Raw genomic sequence first — 19,432 nt, forward strand, 5'->3', positions numbered from 1 at the left:
AGGTTGGTCAAGCACGATTTCCCCGTTGTAAATCTATGCTGACTACTCCCAATCACTTTCTTGTCCTTCATGCATTTGGAAGTGGTATCCAGGAGGATTTGTTCCATGGCCTTCCCAGGGATCTAGAGTCTAGCTCCCTGGATTCTTCTTTCTGCCCTTCTTGAAGATAGGGGTGACGTTTGATTTCTTCTTGTCCTTGGGAACCCCTCCCAGTCACCGTTACCTTTCAAAGATGATTGAGGGTGCCTTCACAATGACATTGGCCAGCTCCCTTAGCCCTCGTGGGTGCATCCAGTCAGGGCACATGGACTTGTGGATGTCCAATTTGCTGAAGTATTTCCTGACTTGATCCCTCACAACTGAAGACACGTCTTCATTTCTCCACACTTTCTCCCAGGTCTCAGGAGCCTGGGATTCCAAGTCTTGCCGGTAAAGACCAAGGTGAAGAAGGCATTGAGTACCTCAACCTTTTCTGTGTCTGTTGTCACCATGCTGCCCTATTCAGCAGTGGGTCCACATTTTCCCTAGTCTTCCTTAGGCTGCTTATATACCTGTAGAAGTCTTTCCTGTTGCCTTTCACATCTCTCACGGAATTTAACTCTACTAAAAGGGCTTTGGCTTTCCTAACCCTTCCTAATCTTGTTTCTGACAATTTAAAAAAGATGTAAAAGGTTTTCCTTTTAAAGCCTTATGATTACTGAAGACTGAAACACAGGCAGTTGTAGTTGAAATAATAGACTGATTGTGTTTCTGAGGATCAGCTTCTTTATGTTTATGAAAACAAATGTTAGCAGCTTGTTTCTTTGTGAGAAAACAATAGCACTTTGTGAATCCTTTGAATTCCTGTATCAGATATAGAAGAAATATGTAGTAAAGGAGGCAGATAAGATTGCTGATAAGGAGCAATATTTTTTAGTTTGCTTTAGCAAAAAAACCCAACCAACCAACCAAACAAAAAAAACCCCAAAACACACCATGTCTCCCCTCCTAAATCTCTATATTGTGGTTGCTAAAAACAGGTGACATCACCTCTAGGAAGTATAGTTAGCTATGTAGAACACCAATGGCATGTTGCCCTTCGGGTGTTTTGCAGAACTGCCCTTGAAGCAGTATTTTAACATCTAACAGAGGCATTTGGCAACCCTTAATGAGTGCAGTAGCTTGAAAATCACAGATGTCCAGGTCTTTGGGTGCAGTGTTGTAAGGCTCTCAAAAACTAAGAGGGGTTCACTAAAATGCCTGTCTTACATCCATGTTCTTGCTAACGGAAATGAGATCTGTTGCCTGTCTTATGGAAGCATTAGCTAAGAGGCAGGGATTAAAACAAACAACAGAAAATTCAAGTAGTGAATGAAAGTAGAAGTAGTAGGACTGGTTATAGGGAACAGAGAACTTAGGCTCTGTGGCCTATTTTGCAAGAATGTGTAAATATTACAGAATGATGAAAATGATGTAATGGAACAAGAAGCCCGAAAGGTTTCCTCCTGGATTTGGTTTCCTAGCAAATACAAAACCTGAATTATTTTTGAGGTTTAAGAACCTTTTGATGAACCCTGAGCTTTGAGCACAGCTGGGCTGATTTATGTCTTTGTGATTTCAATCTGTAACAGGCAGGACTTTAGTGGGTTGTGCTGCAGTACTGAATTTTTGAGGTTTCGAATGTGAGTCATTAGCTTTTTCAGCCCTTCGCTTAAATCTTTAGTGGATACAATTTTTCTCCCAGCTGTTCATCCAGACCTTTCAGATGAATCAAGATTAAGTAAAACAAAGTAACCATCCAGCCTGTTTAAGCAGGGTTTAAATAAACGAAAGTCAATTCTAGTCTCAGTTCAGTTTTACTTGTCTGCTTTATCTTATGTTATAGTTTTCAAGTCCCATGTAGTATTTTTCAGAGAAAGTGAAGTAGACAATATCTGAATTTCTCATAGTTAAACTAAGGAGGGGTGAGCAGGCTGTTCCTTGAAGAGATCGCAGAGCTTGTTTTCATCAGGACTGGCCTGATTTTGCGTAATACGCCTGTGCGAAGTTAATGTAAGCTACATTTTGAACGTTGCTCCTAATTTGAGTCATGCCAAAACACCAAAGCACATAAATCACGTAGCGCTGCTTTCATCTCACGCAGAAGGTGTATCAGTTAAAGCTTGAGTTAGCACAACGCCGCAGCTGCTGCTGTGATCATCTGGTAGCACAAAGACTGAAATATTTTAATGCTATTAGTCATTCTGTGCCTCCCTTCTGATTCATTTGCAGTTATTTACAATGGAATTCATAGAAAAGCCCAATGAAAGGTCCCATCAGCACATTGCTGATGTGGATACAGGTGATCAAGTGATACTTTGGGGGGGGTAACTTAAGGGCAGATAAAATGGATTAGCTTGGCAGTGAAGATGCGTCCTCTCTGACTATGTACGTACTAGCAAATAAAGTGTGCCTAGGACCATGCTCTGTCACGGAGGCCAGCTGTCATGGAGAAGCCTTTGTCCATGCCAGTAAACTCTCCTAGCCTCTCTGCAGGGTGGAGATATTGGTTTTGGCCGAACCTAAACCTTGCTAGGGACCGTTCGGACAATTTAACTACATATACAATACCAGTGCCTGGGAACATTCCCTGGAAGCATTTTATTTACTAGCATTGATATAGCCTCAGTGTCTTTCAGGATGCTAGCAATGTCATGTTTTCCATTTAACAGTTGAAAGATTTATTGTAGGAAACTCAATATATTTTTGCCAAATGAGCATGAAATGCTGCATATATCGTTTCATTCTCAAATCATGTATATGTATTTAGCAGTAACCTCTACTGAAGGCTAAATCTTTGCTGACAGTTTATCAGGAACCTATGGTGCAAAACAAATCTGATGCCCCAATACAGTCAAGACAAAAGATCTGTTCTGGCCTGATGCCAAGAGAACTGATAGGAAAAAATACGTATATATGTTTCAGGAAGTATCCACACATCATTTTTGAATCAGAAGCTGGTAGTTGCACCACAATGCATATTTTACAGCAGCCCAAAAGTAAATCAATATATTTTTTAATTCATACTGTGCATCACTAAGAATTCATGTTGATGCAACCTTTTTTATGGTAGGATGGTTTGATCTTGAAAATGCAACTACAATGCGTGGTTAGTGCCAAGCATGTGCTTGAATGGTGGTGGCATCTGCCATTGATTCAACCCACAAGCTTTGTGTTCTTGAGAAATAAGCCTGGTTTTCCTGTGCAGAGCTGTGTGTGCTGCACATGGAGCTTCCTCTGTTTCCTACATCCACTTTCTCTTAGGAGTTTCTTGTCCTGTAATAACCAATTGCTGGCAGTCTGATATGTGCACTCAATATCAGAACATGTTTTCCTAAAAAAAAGTTTTTGTTGTTTTTCTGCTGCTTCACCGTGTATTGTATGAAAGATACCTGCTTGACTGATTATATTTTAGAGATTTAGTGTTATTTCTAATTCCTAATATCTTCTGCCAAGCTGGCATGCACACTGGAAATTATAGAAAACATTATCTTGATAATAACGTACCAGAATTTTTTTAAAGAAATATTCAAGTGAGGGGAGCAGGGTAGGGGTAGGGGTGGGCCATCTGTTTCCCTGAGCAGAACAATTAAGACTCTTAAGACAAAGACTTATTTTGCAGAAAGACTGAGATCACAGAGGTTCAAATTCAGTACAGTAATTTCTATCTGCAAAAGCATGATTTTCCCTCAGATGTACTTCTTTCTTTCTTTCTTTCTTCCTATGAGAATGGTAATAGAAGAACACAGAAGTTACCATGTAGTGTTACAAGTTGGCAGGTAACTGCTATGTTAATTTCTAATTAAAGCAAATGTATTTTTGAAGAAAGGTATTCTAGGAACTACTTCAGTTTGGTAGTTAAGGGTGTACTTCATTGTAAGTGTGAATTTCAAGTGAAAATATGCTTTTGTGCCATACTGATGTGGGACGTTAATGACAATGAAAATTAATGATACAACATACGCTGTCTCGTATTCATTCCAGTTCTAAAAGATTTATCGTTTTCAGATGTTAATATTTGAAACTACCTGAATACCTAAAAAGTGACCTTTTTTTTTTTTTTTTTCAGCTGTGGGACCTACTGCAGAAGTTACAGTTCATCATGACATATATTGCTCCCTGGCAGATTGCCTGGGGATCATCGTTCCATGTTTTTGCTCAGCTCTTTGCAATACCTCATATCCTTTATAAATTTCTTTGTCTTTACTCTCAAATTCCTCTTCATGTACATACAAAAATTTATTTACAGTGTTGGAAAAAGGTGTGACATGTCTAGGTAACTTTTCTTGAAAAATGTGAAAATGCTTGGATCGTCACCTGGGAAAAGTATTTTTCTCTTTTGCTTCCGTGCAACCCTTGGCTACCTAGGGTATGAACCTGAGAAATGGTATTCTGACCAAAACTGGTTCTCTTATGCATGTCCACTTCACACCCAGTCATATTCAGCAGATCATACGTTTCTACAGCCCTAGGCACTGATCTTCGGTGCCTCTTGAAAGAACTGATACCTTAGCTCCATCTTGAGTGGACCTCTGTGTATACAGAAGCTAGTTTTGTAAATTGCTGGGCATATTGCTGACTGAACTCTAAAGTGTTAGTTATTTTATGTATTGCTTCTGTTTAATATGTTAGATAAAAGTTTGTTTTTTTGAGCCAATTTCTGTTGCAACTGTCATGATTTTTTTTTCCATTTCAGAAGCAGCTGAACTTTAGCAGTCTTTTGTATACCTTTTTCATTGTGAGGCTGAGAAGCATTCTGCTTTTTAATATTTTCGCTATGCAGATGGATAGAGAAGGTTAAGGATAATCCAGTGAATAGTTTTATGAGTAACAATGTATGTTTATCAACATTAGTGCCCTTTCCTGGGCTGATAGCATTATTTTTGTAGATACAGAAACTTAACCATGGAGTATAATGACCTCAAAATGTCTGTAGGGTTAAAATATATTTACTGGATTTTTGAAACAAACATTTTTCAGTTTAAAGTCTAATTCAGTTAGAAATTTGATTTAAAGCAGGAGAAAGATAAAAATGAAATACAACACTTTGACCTTAACTGATTAAGCTTAAGTTTATTGACATCTAAAGCATTTTCAGAGACTTTTTTCTTCCTTCTCCCCAAACAAAGTTGCAGAAAAAAAATTTAGGTGAACTGTTTTTGGTTCAGACCCACTGAAGAATTCACTTTGTACTGTTTAATAGGTATACATACCTGATTCCTTATCCTTTTCATCATACAAAGAGTGATTTTTTTTCCCTCTTGAGTGATATTTTTCCCTCTGCTCTATGCTATGATATTTTGAATCATCTGCAGCATTGATTAACTGTGCTTATTAATATTTAGTTATTAATATTTAAAGAACAAACAACTTTGTTCTTGAAATTCTCTTAGTGATTACATGGTGTGGGGTGGAGTGTCAGTGACGCCAATCAATGTCAAGAGTCTAGTACTCTCTGACTAGGTTCTTTTGGATATTGCACATATGGACGGTGTAATGTTTAATATCAAATTTACTTATATGAAGATATTTTGTATTACGTGGGATTTTTGGTTTAGCAGAGTGATACAGCAATATACTGAAATCACAATACAAGTGTAAGTTACACTTAGGAAAATACAAGAATTGCAATGTACAGTTCAATCACAGTACAAACGTGATTCCTATTATGGGTCTCTATAATATGCTCACCATCACGAAGCTGGGCATCCCTGATTGCCAGGAAGGAATATGCAGGTTGAAAGCAGCTCAAGCCTGTTGCTCTCTTCGAAATTCTTTTGTTAGTTGTTCAATTTTTATACTCTATATTGGGCTGAGCCACGTGCAACTCCCCCCCGCCCCATGCTGATCTGGCTAACTCAGGGAGACGTGCACACTCTTTCGATAAACTCAGGGATAAACTTTTATACTACCAGTTGATCCGCTCAGCTGTGATATAGTCAATTGATCCACTCAACTAACATAGCTGTTGATCTGAAACAAAGGCTACCCTCTGGCCTCCTTTGTGCTGAGATAAAGTCATCTTTCTGTGCAAAAACTGCAAAAACTGTGGTCAGTCATACCCTGCCTTATCCCCTGAGCTTCAGGGGCACAATGCCCTTGCTTTTCTGCCCTGAGCTTTCTTCCATTGTAAGGGGTCTATGGGTCAGTCACAGGGAGTCAGAAAAAGACCGTTTTTAGTACCTTTCTTGGTTGGCTGAAGTGACTGACTAATCTCCCTCAGCAGATAATTGAAAGAGAGAGAGAATCCTTTCGGGATTCTCAACTCAACGCCTTATCTAGATCCCCCAGTTTACCTTTGGGGAAATTATCCTTCACCAGGAAGTTAACTATCTGAAGTTGGGTGTGGGAATATTGTCCAGTTCCAGAATAATGCTGGTTTTAATATTGGAAGTGTAAACGGGCAGGTAGGACAGAGGGAAGTGCAGACAAAATAAACCCCAAAAGGAAAGAAAGCATTATAAAAAACAAGGCTTTATCCAAGTACTTCGAGTGATTTGTAGCAAATTATTACAGAATTCTACAGTAAAAAAAGGATTTTCATCTATGTTGTAGATATGAATTGCAGGAGAGCATATATAAGGTTGTTCAGCAAAACATTTAAGAACTAAGATTATATTTCAATGAGTTTCCCTTTGATCACAAAATTTTGCAAAAAATTTTACTCTTGATAAAAGTACCAATTAGGCTTTTTAAAATGGAGAGCAGTTAGAAAGCAAGGTTAGCTTATTTACACAGTTACCGCTGAAGTGCGTCTAGACTAGCTTTCTATTATATGTATTTATAATATCCTTTGTAAATGCAAATCTGTCTTTTAAGGCAATGTTGCAATTAAGATTCTGGTTAAATTCTCAAGTTACTATTCCTACAACAGCAATAACTCTGCCTTTTTGTATCTGCACAGTATTTTTATTTTTTGCGGCCGTAAACCTGCACACAGTACTGGTAAATGGTTATTGCAGTTTGCAGAGGCACTAAGCCTGCTGCATCTTTACAGAGTTAATTATTTGTGTCTCTTAATTGCCTAAATCACTTTTGCAAACAGGACATCATACATTTTTAAATTTTAAAGCACCTCATTGAGTTTTTACCATAGAGCTTAGTGATATGAGAAGTTCTGCTTGCTTTAATGCACTTGATTCAGCTGTGCAGGGTATTAAGGGCAACACACAGAGACCTTTGCCTAGGGGAGGTTGCAGAGTCTCCACCACTAGAGATCTTTAAGAAGAGTTTAGACAAACATCTGTCTGGAGTCATACAGGTATAGCTCATCCTGCCTTGCGGCTGCTAGGTGGACTAGGTGACCCCTTTAAGTCCCTCCTAATCCTGTGATTCTGTGAGCTGAAAGAGTCCACAGGAACAGGAATGCGCCTCTGACTTAAGGAAAGATCTGCTGCTTCGCTTCGTACTGTTTAAATGGGTAAGACAAGGTAATGTCTTTATGTCCCATAAGTTATCTGCGCACTGATAAAGTCAAGATAGTTTGTAGTCAAAGGGAGGTTTACCTGGTAAATCAACAGTGAGATTGGGAAAAGAAATTCGGTTTGTGAGAGTTTCTGCCTCTGGCTATTTCAGGGTTACTGCTTTAACATCAGGGAAGGAAGCCTTCTGACTCTTAATTCTTCCATCCTCTTCTGCCTGGAACTGAGCAAACTTTTTTTGGTTCATAGTACTTGCAATTAAAAGTGTGATTTGGGGGAAACAAACTGTGAATTTGGGCTGAATTTACCACATAGTTTCATTTACAGAAAGTGGAGGGGAAATTTTGATTACTTGCTTTGAAGCTGATGTGAATTTGAACAGATTTTTGAATGATATGAAATGATCCTCAGATTGTTTTATTTCTTGCTGAAGTTTTTTGTTTGTTTATTTCAAATTTGGCACCTTACAAAGAAAATCTATTATTCATACGGAAACAAATTCTGTTTCTTTATCATATAACCTAACAAAGATGGTGCACAGGAAAACTAGCTTTGGATGTAGAACAAGAAAGCATGCCTGTAAATGTATGGCACTTCTTTCGTACTTTACTACTTAGACATAATTAAAGCATCACTATAAAAACAGGATTCCCTATTAAAAGGAGATCAGGTACCATGAAATAGGAAAAACCTGATGACAAATAATTGCCCACTCTACATGTCAACTAGTAGGTAAGCGAATTTGGTCCTGTTACTTACTCCCATGCTGTGTTTACATATATGAAACACTACATTAAAATTGCTCTTCACAAGTCAAATGCGGGAATGTCTTTCAACATGCGTATGATTGATAGAACATTATATCTTTTAGCAAAAATGAAACTGTTGCTACTGTTTGATGTCTTTGATGCAAACAGTTCACAGTGGAGTCCTAAATATCTCAGTTCATGATGGTGGCAATTTTTAAATCAATAATTACATTCAAACTCTCTTTAGAAAACTTAATATAGTGTCCTTGTCTGTCCTCCTTGTTCTCTTTTTCTCTTCAGCTCCCATGCCTCCTTCCCTTATCTGACACTTGTAAATACTTGTGCATCTTTCACAGCCAGTGCTGGTTATGACTACAGTGTAATGTGACAGTTTAACTTTTTTGACACTCTTTCTGCTCTATCCTCTTGCTTTTTGTACTTTCAGACTCTGAGGGCAGTTCATTTTGCAAACTCACTAATGCATTGAGACACCATTCCAGACCACTCTCTTTTAATAAGTTTGAGGGATTTGATAGATTTTTTTTGGCAAATACTTGTTTGTAGATATTGCATATTACTTTGAAAGAGTGGCTAGCTAGCCTTTTTATGGAAACACTGTATCACAAATGATGCTATATGTGTAAAGACATTTATTGTGAAGTGTCAATGACTGTGGAGGACACATACAGGGTTTTATTAGAACAGGCTAGGCTAACAGACTATGGTTATTGGGTGATTTTTACCTTAATTTTAGTATGAGATGCACCTGCTCTCTATACTTTGATAATCGTTCCTTGGTTCATGGCTTCCTTACATAGCACCTTCCTCCCGAAAAGTGTGTAAGGAAGGACAACTGGTCTGACCTGCCAGCTTGGAAACTTTTTGTCCTGAGATTTCATAGACCTGGTATGAATTAAAGGGGAATTCAAACCTAACATGTTATTAGTTTGGGTTTTTAAATCATGCTCCTTTCAACTTGTATCTTGTTTTGTATCCTTACCCATCTCCTAACTTGATTTCTAGTGAAAGAGAATATGAATTTACAGTTAAAGTAAGCAATGGATTGAGGTATTCATTATGATATGTGTGATATTTATTATTTCCCTGTATTTACCTTCTCATTTTGTATATATTTCAAAAAGTAGGAAACGCAGAACACTTCCTACCATTCAATCAGCATGGAATATTAAATTGTTAATGAAGATTGACATGAAAGCATGATGTTGAACCAGCAGGTTGGATTTTAGAGGCCTAATTTTTTCTCCACATACTAGAGCATCCCAAAATAAACAGTAATTCACAGAAGGGGAACAGTGGACTCACTGGTATTGGAAGTGAGATTCCACTGCAGGGAACCGAGAATTTCAAAGCAAATCAGGGTTGTTTTCTTTATTTAATAGTTTCTTTTTGTTTTTTGTTTTAAAGCTTTCCTGTCAGACTCTCAGAAGCCACTTTATGTTGTAGAAGAGACACTAGACAGCTGGAAAAGGATGCTTGCTGCTCTGCCTAGGCTCAGGATATCTCATCAGGCAGAGATTTAGACAGGGTCGCCCTGCTTGTAACGTGTTCCATTTAGACATGTGGCCTACACTACAGCTCTGTAGAGTTGAAGAGCCACAGATTACGTGTTGGTAATTGGCAGTTTGGCACTGCCTTCCTTCATTTCTTTTCCTCCTCCCACCTCTTTGGTAAAATGAAAAATAAAAAGGCAAAAATAAATAGTTTGAAGAGCTGCCTGAACAGTGGATTAACAGTATGATGAAATCATTTGTGTTACCTTAACTTGCAATTTTCAGACTCTGCTATGCTTTTTTTTCAAACTCTGGCCACTTCAGTCTTTTCTACTCCACTGAGTCCATTTCTTGGTAGCGTCATCTTTATCGCATCATACGCAAGACCAGTCAAGTTCTGGGAGAAAAATTACAAGTAAGACTATTCAAAAGTTTTCTGCGTTTGTTATTTTTAAAGGTTGTGCTGTCATTAATTTCATTTCTGGAGTTTTTTTCCTTCAAAGATAATTCTCAAAGTGTTGTAGGGTATGGGAGTTAAATTTTTTGAGTCTGGATTCTGCTGTTTTAGCATTTAATGGTTATTTGGTTATTTCTTCAAATATATTATCAATGTGTTACAGATGAGGTGTTCTTATTTGTTGTGTAGACAGAAAATACCAAAGCTATGAAAAAAAATCAATGAAAGTCTAGTTGTCAGCCTTTTTTGACTTACTAACTAATATTAGTCACTAAATCTGTTAAACCTTTGGCACTAGAAGTCAGATTGCATTAATATATTTGATATCAGCCTGTTAACATTTGGGATATGGCAGGTAACTCTCAAAGTAATGAGTGTGCATTGTAGTTACTTGCAACAGCCGATCTCAGAGTTTGACATGAGATTTGCTTGGTTGTGTCAGAATTTAGTTGTCACTCATTCAGTTACACGGGGGCATGAACTTTGAATACTGAAAGGACTGATTAAAGAGATTCTGCTCCTTTTAGGCAGTAGTTTTTCAAAGCACTTTCTAACTGGGATCAAACAGGTTCCAAATAAGAGTAACGGAGGCAGGAAAAGTGTTTCCTTTGCAGATGGAGGTAGTTTTTGAGAGGGGTTGTGTGAACTGTTGGTCTGCAGTGTTAAAGGAGTGGACTCAGTGAGTAAGGGGCTTCCTTTCAGTCTTGTGTTCTGGGCTATACATAAACTCTTTCCTGTCTACTGAAATGTAGCCAGCCTTGCAGTAAGTTACTGCAGCTGCAGAACAGCAGTTTGAGGCAGAAAGTGAAAAATATGTTGGCCAAAGCAGGATTTGGCCAGACCAGCAGGAAGTGTTGTGCATTTGTCAGCACTTTGTCTCAGTATCACTGATCTATCTGAGCACCTCAAAAGAATTCAGAAATAGAACTTAGTGATTGATTTTCCGTCTTCCAGAGGAAGAAGTCTGATTAGTTTGAAGTTTTACTTTTGTCTGAATTTGACCTGGGTCAGTGAGTGACTATGTACTCGTCTATAAAGAAGTTACTGAAACAAAGCCAAGTCAAATAAAGGGTTTTGTATTTGCTTCTGAATATGGTAAGATTTGTGGAAGCCTTTTGTGGGGAGCTGAGTTTTGTACACGGGGATGAGATTTTAATGAAATTCTTTCACACATGTCCTTCTCTGGGTCAGCAAGTTCCTTACTTCACTGGAGTGAAGTTTAAGGGGAGACATGGAAAGGTAGGAAGCTACCACTAATCCCACAGACAGCTTTACATTTTTGGACAGGAACTTCGAACCATATTAAGTAGGAAGGAGAGAGCTGAACATCTGCTGCATTTTACGTCAGAGCTTTTTTATGGCATGTGGCTCCTTTTCTAGCCATGAGTTAGAGAATCAAACGTAGGGGTTGTACCCACATCGCTTCTATAGGCAGGTTAGTGTAGGTTATTGTAGACTGAAATAGATGGGACTATTTTCATTTGCTTTCAATTTGTCTATGACTTTTGGGATAGGGGATGAGCAGAAGAGAAGATATTCAAAGGGAATTTCAAAACATGGTGCTTAATCCTTGATACTCAAAAAAGGGTATCTCATTTTCATCAGTACTGACCATCTGTGACTCCCACGAAGAGATGTGAAGCAGTTGGTTCTAATCATTTTTGAAAATAAAACTATTTTACCGGTAAACTATAAACCCCCAAATATGAAAATGTAAGCCTTTTAATATGTAAAATTACCGCTACTTGTCCTTTCAAAACAAGCAGTAACTACAGCTTCATCTTCGGCGTCAATGCTAAAGTTAGACTCTTTGTGAAAAATTTGTGCTTTGTTGTTTGTTAGAAATTCTAGTGCATCTCCCATGCTCTTCTCACTTAAAAAACTAAAAAACACAAAATCCACAAAAAACTATGTGGAAGTGGAAAGCAGCCTTGTAGAAGGTTCAGATACTTCCAAGTGAAATAAATGTTTGCCTGAACCTGTGGCATCCCACAAAATGCACATGTGATCTCTCCTCCTAAGTATATATTCATTTTGTCACTAGCACTTCTGATTCTCCTTTGCCTCACTTCCATTTCAGTATTTCGTTGCTCACATGAAGGACTGAGCAGAGTGAGTGAGAGTTAGGCTGAAAGATTCCTGGGTCATTAAAAGGACACAGTGAAAAGACCAAAAAAAAAAAAGGCAGAGGAAAGGAGTAGTGTAGTATTGTATTAAGAACAGATAAATCTTCTGACTTCATCCAATTATTTTAATCAAATTATAGACTGGCCTTGCCTTATTGCTTTAAATCTTGATTCTTCAACATCTAAAAATTCAAAGGGATGGCATGATTGCCTGTTATGGAACTGCAGAGTTAAAAGGCTCAGGAACTTGAACTGGACTGAAAAGCTGTTCTGGTTCTTCCACTGACCTTTCTTTGGACTGCTATGCCTTAGGGCAGGCCACACACACAATTTTCAGGTGCTGTAAAATAAAAAACGCAACTGTTAGTGCAAGCGTTTGTGCAGAAGATGGGAAGACAGTGTATAGATTTCTTTCCTGGAGTGGATTGACTGTTATTTTTGCTAAGTTCAGCTCAGGGCATTCATGGAAAGTCACAAGTTCACTACAGTGGAGTCTGAGATATGCTCATATGAAACAGTCTTTTTTTTTTTCCTGCTATTTCTATACTCATTGCCTGGTGACAAGAACTTTTGCCTAGGGGAAAGCTACCTTCAGTGTGCCTTATATAACTGTTTTTTGCCTAGTTTGCATACTCGTTTTTAAAAACTTCCTTACCATATTGATGACTACATTAAATTATCTCGTTTATATTAGCTACTCAAAAACTCATTTACGTTTATATGAAGTGACACAGGAAGTTACTTCCGTGGTTATATTTTTTATAACTTAACCTTGTAATTGCACTAATCAAAAGCAATGGCAATTGCTTTTGGCAAGCAACACTAATTTGGCAAGCAACACTATTCTACCTTAGAATACGATGTTTTTGTTTTTCTTCTGAGTAGTAAATAAGGTTACTTTCTCAGAATGTCATTTCTGTTCATCAGCATATGCATACTTCGCTGTTGTCAAGTGCACTTCAGTTTTTCTAGTTTCACATGAGGAAAACTTTATTTTTGCACACCTCCTTTTCACTTATCTCATTAGGCCCAACAGTGGGAAATTAGCTTCAGTTATTGTAAAGTGCATCCAAAGTTGAAGGTTTGGGCATTAGTGAGTAAGGACAGGGTATAGCGTTACTGAAAGAGAGCTGTATTATTAGGCCAGTAGTCTGTGTTTGATGAGCAACTGCTCCATCTCTTCCTTGAAGTGCAGTTCTGGTTGTCTCTCTGCCCAGTGTTTCTGAGTGCACACTCACACATCTTACATTTCTAATGTTTCTTTTAGTCCCACTTTTTCTACTGACTAAAGAGAAGTTTGATTTCTCAGGTTTCTGACTGGACATCTGCCACTCCAGATGATGTGATCTGGAGCTGAAAGTGTTAGAGAATTAAGATAGCTTGCTTGTTTTTCCAAGGAGATGGAAGAACTCAAGTGGGTTTAAAAAAAAAAAAAAAAGTTCATCTTGACTGTAAGCAAACTGTGAAATTCCTAACAAGCTCTTCAAAATTCAGGGGTCATACTGTGCCTATTTGTGTTTTTGTGGTGCGTGCGCAGGTCATGGATGTTCTTCTCTGGAATCAGCATATGCTATTTGTTTGTAGCATGCACATCTATACTTACTGTGTGCAAGGTCTAGTCCACCAATAGATCACAGAGGTGAGGAATCTTTCTAGGGGGAAGGGGAAAGGTGATGTTAAGAACTAGAAAAAACTGGGGAATAAGGAAGGTGATTAAGGAAGAACAACTTCTCATGCAACCTTTTTGTTCACAGCTTTTGCTGCCATCGTTGTTGAAGAGAGAGGGGTGTAAAAGCGGAAAGCTAGTTGGCTGCTTATGAATTAGTTGCTCCATGGGAGTCTAATTATGAGAAATTTTCTCTTAAAAAAAAAGTTGATGCAACACCAGGTTTTTGCTGCCATTAGCCTATGTTCTGCTTCCACTTTGAAGAGTCCTGTTTTACTCTTTATTTTCACAGCTGTTTGAATGATTAGGCTGTAGATGTCAGAGGGAGAGAAAAGGAAATAGCAGTAAATCTTGATTAATGTATAGGCACTTTAAAGCCTAAAGAGTTTGTTCAAAAGCTGTTGTTTCATTCCTTTACTTTGTTTTTTTTCCTAAATACTTTGTCACCCTGTAGCCTGGTTCTCTCCCCCTCCTCCCTTCCTCTTATCTTACTTTATATCTTGGATATGGTGATGGACGGAATAGAGGAGGAAGTTTACTTTCATTCCCGAGTGGTTCTAATCACTGCATCATGTAGAGCAGCCTGTCTCTGCTGCAGCTGTGATTTATCCCACTAAACAGTAAACTGCCACCAGGAATCTAGAGATCTCTCTGCCTACAAGCCTCTCCCTTGTCTCATGTTCCTTCATGTTTCTATTCTTTCTCGGACATCTGCTTCAATGCTTATTTTTGGATAAGGCACAGGTTGCATTTGTTTGAGGGGGATCTCTAATGAATTACTCTGTGGTGTAACTGAAGTAGTTAAGTGTCTCTAAAGAGGCTGTGATTAAATTGCCAGTTATCTGAGAATGATATTACCAGAAGCCTCTCTGTGTCTCTATCTTTTTAAGTGTATCACTGTTCTAGCCATTGCGGTCTGGAAAATAGCCACCTGTAATGTTAATCTAGCAGGGAATGGAAAGTGAGGAAAACCTGGCCTACCTCAGATTTAGTGAAGTGGACATTTTATTTTTTCCTACTGATTCACTTCACTTGTCTGTCAGGGACAGCCTGCAGGTGGAGTGGGAAGAGTTTTCCCAGCGTGGACATAATTAGAATTGACCCCACGTTAGGCACACGTGTGGGGAAAAGGAGTTGTGAATTGTACCTGTCTGCTCCCTCCCTTTTCCCCATAAAATAACCAGCCGTCCACTTCCAAAAGTTTATTTTTAACACACCCAAGTTCATCTGGTTTCCCTGTGAGCCTGCTCATCTGGTATGGCTGCTAAAACCCCTGTTCTGGATGCAAAAAGCCGTTCACCCAAGTCTGTCCGTAGGCCTTGTTCAGGAGCTGTAAGTTCAGACCTTTCATATTGTCCTTTTTAGAGTTGTATTTTCTTAATGTCTGTTCTTCCCGTATTGTTTGATTTCTCATATGTTCTTAGACCTCCATAGTGGTGGTGTTTACAGAGGAACAACTGCAGCAGATGTTTATAGTTCAGTAATCTCTGACATTGATTTATACTGAATACTGTAAAGAAAGGTACATTAACCTCTGAAGTGAACAATTATACCGTACTTTAAGCACTGGAGAAACTTTCCCCCCTAATCTGCAGGAGTTAACATTTGCCTCATTTCCTCAAATATCATTTCTGCAATGTTATGTTCTGACTGCCGTCACTAACTATTCTCCTTTACTTAGAGTTCAATCTTTTCTGAGTACTACCAACCTCTTGGCCTTCAAGCCACATTGCAGGCCTGATTTCTACAGTTCACTGCAGTCTTTTTAGTTTCTTCTTCTAAACTACTTCTATTCTCTCCAGTAATTTCTGTTTGTGTCTCTGGCTGCTTCTATTTCTGCACTATTTTTACGAGCACTGTATTCCAGTTGTGAGATATTAGTGTTGACTGTACTGAAGTTACAGCTCTTCAGTATCAGTTATTATTCAGTTTTACCTATGTTAGCCCTTTTGATGACTGTGGCTCCTTTAAGAGAAATCTTCATTGGGTTGGTCTTGGGACTCCTCCAGGCTTTTATTGAGTGTTAAGTTAATTTAGAACTCAGCAAAATAGTATAAATATATTTCAGCAGGTAGATAAAACCAAAACAGGTACTCATAAATGCCTAAGAACTGCAAGTTGAAATAAATGTGATCAGTGCAAGAATGGTTTTCAGTATGAATTTTCAGTGTATTGTCTTCAAATCAGAATGGTTGTCTGGTCCTGTTCACAAAACGTGTTGAGTGTGGTGAGAGCCTTTCTGATGACTTTAGAGGGATTTAGATCCCTGAGCCTGCAGCCTAGCTTGGTACTAGAGGATCTTTTGGCCTGGTTCAGGTGCCCTTGGCTCTATATAGCATTCTTGCTGCCTGCAGTGGCGCTCCCTGACTGGCAATGACGCAAAAGCTGGCACATTAGCAAGTTGTCACTTTTTCTCCTTCGCTGCTCTTTCCTTATAACTGAAAAATTTCCCCAGTGAAGATGGTTTTCAGAAAAGAATCTGTCACTCTGTTGAAGCAATGAGCATAAACTAATCTTCTGGAGTTTGCACCCCGTTCTCCAGGTGTACATGTGGCCGTGGTTTTGGAACTGGGAGAGAAAGAAAGAACAAGGAACATCTTTGTCTGTCCTTCTGCCTTTGTTCTTTGTGAGACTTTTGAAGTTGCATGTTATTCATTGGAGTTACTCATTTGACTGTCTTCTCAAAACCCTTCCCTCTTTCGTCCCTGCTGAAGTGCCTACGTGTTATATATGTTCCCATTGCACACAGTCAGTGCTGCCCCTGGACTTGCAGACCTGTCTGGTCTGCAAGTCTTTAATCCCCTTCAGTGGGTGTGTAGGGCTTTGAGCAGTGACAGAGTCACAGTGTTCAGGGGAGGGAGGTGTTGCTTCAGGTACAGCCCAGGAGAAAAGAAGCCCTGTGAAAAATCATGTTCCCCTTAGTATCTTCAACTGTGATCTCATCCTTAGCAAATGACCTTGTGTGCATGTATGCCACTTTGGCCACTTGCTGTAACACAGAAGCATGCACATCTCCTCTCCACCCCAGCCCTCACTTCATTGTGTGACTCCATGTGTGGAGTCACACTGAACTGGAAAAGTGTGAGGGCTATCTGGGGTTGGATAAGAGAGAAGAAATAGGCATCTTCAGTGGAATAGAACTGGTATTAAAATAAGTATTTTCTAAGTTGCCAAGAGTTTTGCACTCAGGGGAAGCTATACAAAATTCAAAGCTGAATTTTAACTATTTGGCAGTGTCTCTTTAACTGGTAACACCTCCTCTCTCAAATTTTGCCTATGGCAGTCAATAAAACAAATTGAGGCTAATTGAATAGGAGCCATATGTGTGATAATTAATTGGGAGTGCATTCAAGATTCAGTGCTCTGTAGTTCCCTGCTGAGTTAAAGATGCATTCACAACTTCAATTCACTGAATCATTCTAAGAAGACAGAGCAAAGACAGAAAGGAGGCATCAGAGAGAGAAGGCATGCTGAGGCCAGGCCAGAGCACAAGCAGAGATCAAAACCGCAAGCAGGATAAATGCAAAGGGAAAGGGATAGGCAAAAAAGGAAAATACATGCAGTGAAAAATCTGAGAGGATAATGCAACGGAAGTTCATAATCGTGGACAGAAATTACAGAGCTATAGAAGAAAGGAAATCCTAACCAGGATAGAAGAGGATTATTGAAAATATTTGGAAAGGAAAGCAGCAACAGAGCATAAGAGAAAAATGAGAATGGATTCAGAAGTAGAAAACAAGTTATATTGCGCTTGTATGGATATACAGTACTAAAATTTTATAAGCTGTTCTTCTAATGCTTAGCTTCCAAATTATGAAAATCCAATGAGGTCAAACGATCTCAGGAAGTTTCTGTCATTTTGAGTATTGGAAATCTGTGGAAACGGAGTTGTTTTTCTCTTGTTTTTGACTGAATTTCTATAAGAATAGGTGTTTGCGGGAATTGTTCGTCTCATTCACGTAGATAATGTAGATCATATCCTGTTTTAAATTTAACTGAACCAAACATTCAGGATTAAGTTGAGATTCAGAGCGCCGTACTGAAACCTTTCATTCAAGAAGATGGTTACTCATACTTTTGTCAAGATGTAAAGATAGGGGATAAGCTGAGATCACAGAGGAATTGTTCAGTAAGTGTCACTATTTTTTTTTTCTAAAACTGTAGTGATGTGTAAATTATACACAGATGGCAGCAGGGAGTAATTCATACTATGTCTTACTGTGTCCTTATATACAAGGGTATATACTAGGCCCAGCAGGGAGTAATTCATACTATGTCTTACTGTGTCCTTATATACAAGGGTATATACTAGGCCCAAGTTACCAGAGGGTTTAGAGGGGCAAATTGTGCAACATCTCTCACTTCTTTCAGAGATTATGCAAAATGTAGAGTTATATCACCAATGCCACTGAGAACTATCTCTGAATCTTTGTTCTCATTGGGACTAGATAAATACTGGATAAATGCTAGAGAATTTTTTTTTTTTTTTTTATCCTTTGACTTAACAATGTTTGCTCTCAAAATACCATCTAGTTCAGCCACGGACTGGAGATTTTTTTCAGTCTGAAGAGTACTGTAGAGACTACCATAAAGACTGCTGTAAATGATAAACATTCTCAATAGACCTTGTCTAACAATGAAAAAATAACAGATATTAAAAAACTATCCCTACCTTAAATTTGATTTTGTGCAGTTTCACAGTAGCTGTAAGATTTTTGTTGTTCTTCAGTGCAGTGTCACTGATGCTGTACTCAGGTTTTTGGCACTGGAATGGCTAGATTTACTTCTGTATTGTCTTCCTTCATCTTTTGATGGGAAATATATACATGTAGAACCCCGTAGTGATTTTAAATAGAATTTGTGATACAGGCTTTCATTATAAGACATCACTCCACAATCCTTGTCTCATTTTTAACATTAACAAAATATTCACCACCACCACCCTTTTTTTTTTTTTTTTTTGGAAGTGTTTTGCATCTCTCTGTGGGAAATAAAGGAAATAGCCATCTTGGGCTCACTTGCTGAAGCAGCTCCCAGCACACTGGGGATCTTTTGCTGTCTGATTTCTCTCTCCTCACCAGAACTTCTCTCATCACTTCCGTTCTGCTCCGTTCTAGGGCCTTGCGATTTGTCAGGCTTTTGCCGCTACATGCGTAGTGGTCTGTCAGTGAATCCAGAATAGCTAGTGCAGAGGCCAAGTCAATTAGCTCCAGCAGAGCTCTTTTCCCAAGGCTGGGCACAGCACAGCACAGCACAGCACCTCTCCTATAATGTCTGCACAGCTCATGATGGGAAAACCAGAGGACTGACATGTACGTGCATGTTTTGTTTTTTGCATGCATGTGTGTATAATGAATACATTTGCTTAGTTTAAATTAAAATTATGTCTGTGAACCGTGCACAGTGAGAGACAGCTGGGATGCAGTGTTCAGTGCTAAGCACGGTTCTTGCAGGGGTGTCAGGGTACTGGCCTTTTCTGTCTGA

General features: G+C 38.7%; 1 protein-coding gene across 5 annotated transcripts in view; it reads left to right on the forward strand.

Moving 5' to 3' along the window:
- PCNX2 (pecanex 2) overlaps positions 1 to 19,432 on the forward strand; it is a 171,814-nt gene that overhangs the window by 101,589 nt on the left and 50,793 nt on the right. For all 5 annotated transcript variants that reach the window (XM_068939009.1, XM_068939011.1, XM_068939012.1 and 2 more), the window contains 2 exons: positions 4,088 to 4,196; positions 9,985 to 10,114. In XM_068939009.1, the coding sequence (XP_068795110.1) occupies positions 4,088 to 4,196; positions 9,985 to 10,114 (239 nt within the window). The remainder of the gene's footprint in view (positions 1 to 4,087; positions 4,197 to 9,984; positions 10,115 to 19,432) is intronic.

This window comes from Struthio camelus, chromosome 3 (assembly GCF_040807025.1).
Source record: "Struthio camelus isolate bStrCam1 chromosome 3, bStrCam1.hap1, whole genome shotgun sequence".
Classification (NCBI taxonomy): Eukaryota; Metazoa; Chordata; class Aves; order Struthioniformes; family Struthionidae; genus Struthio; species Struthio camelus.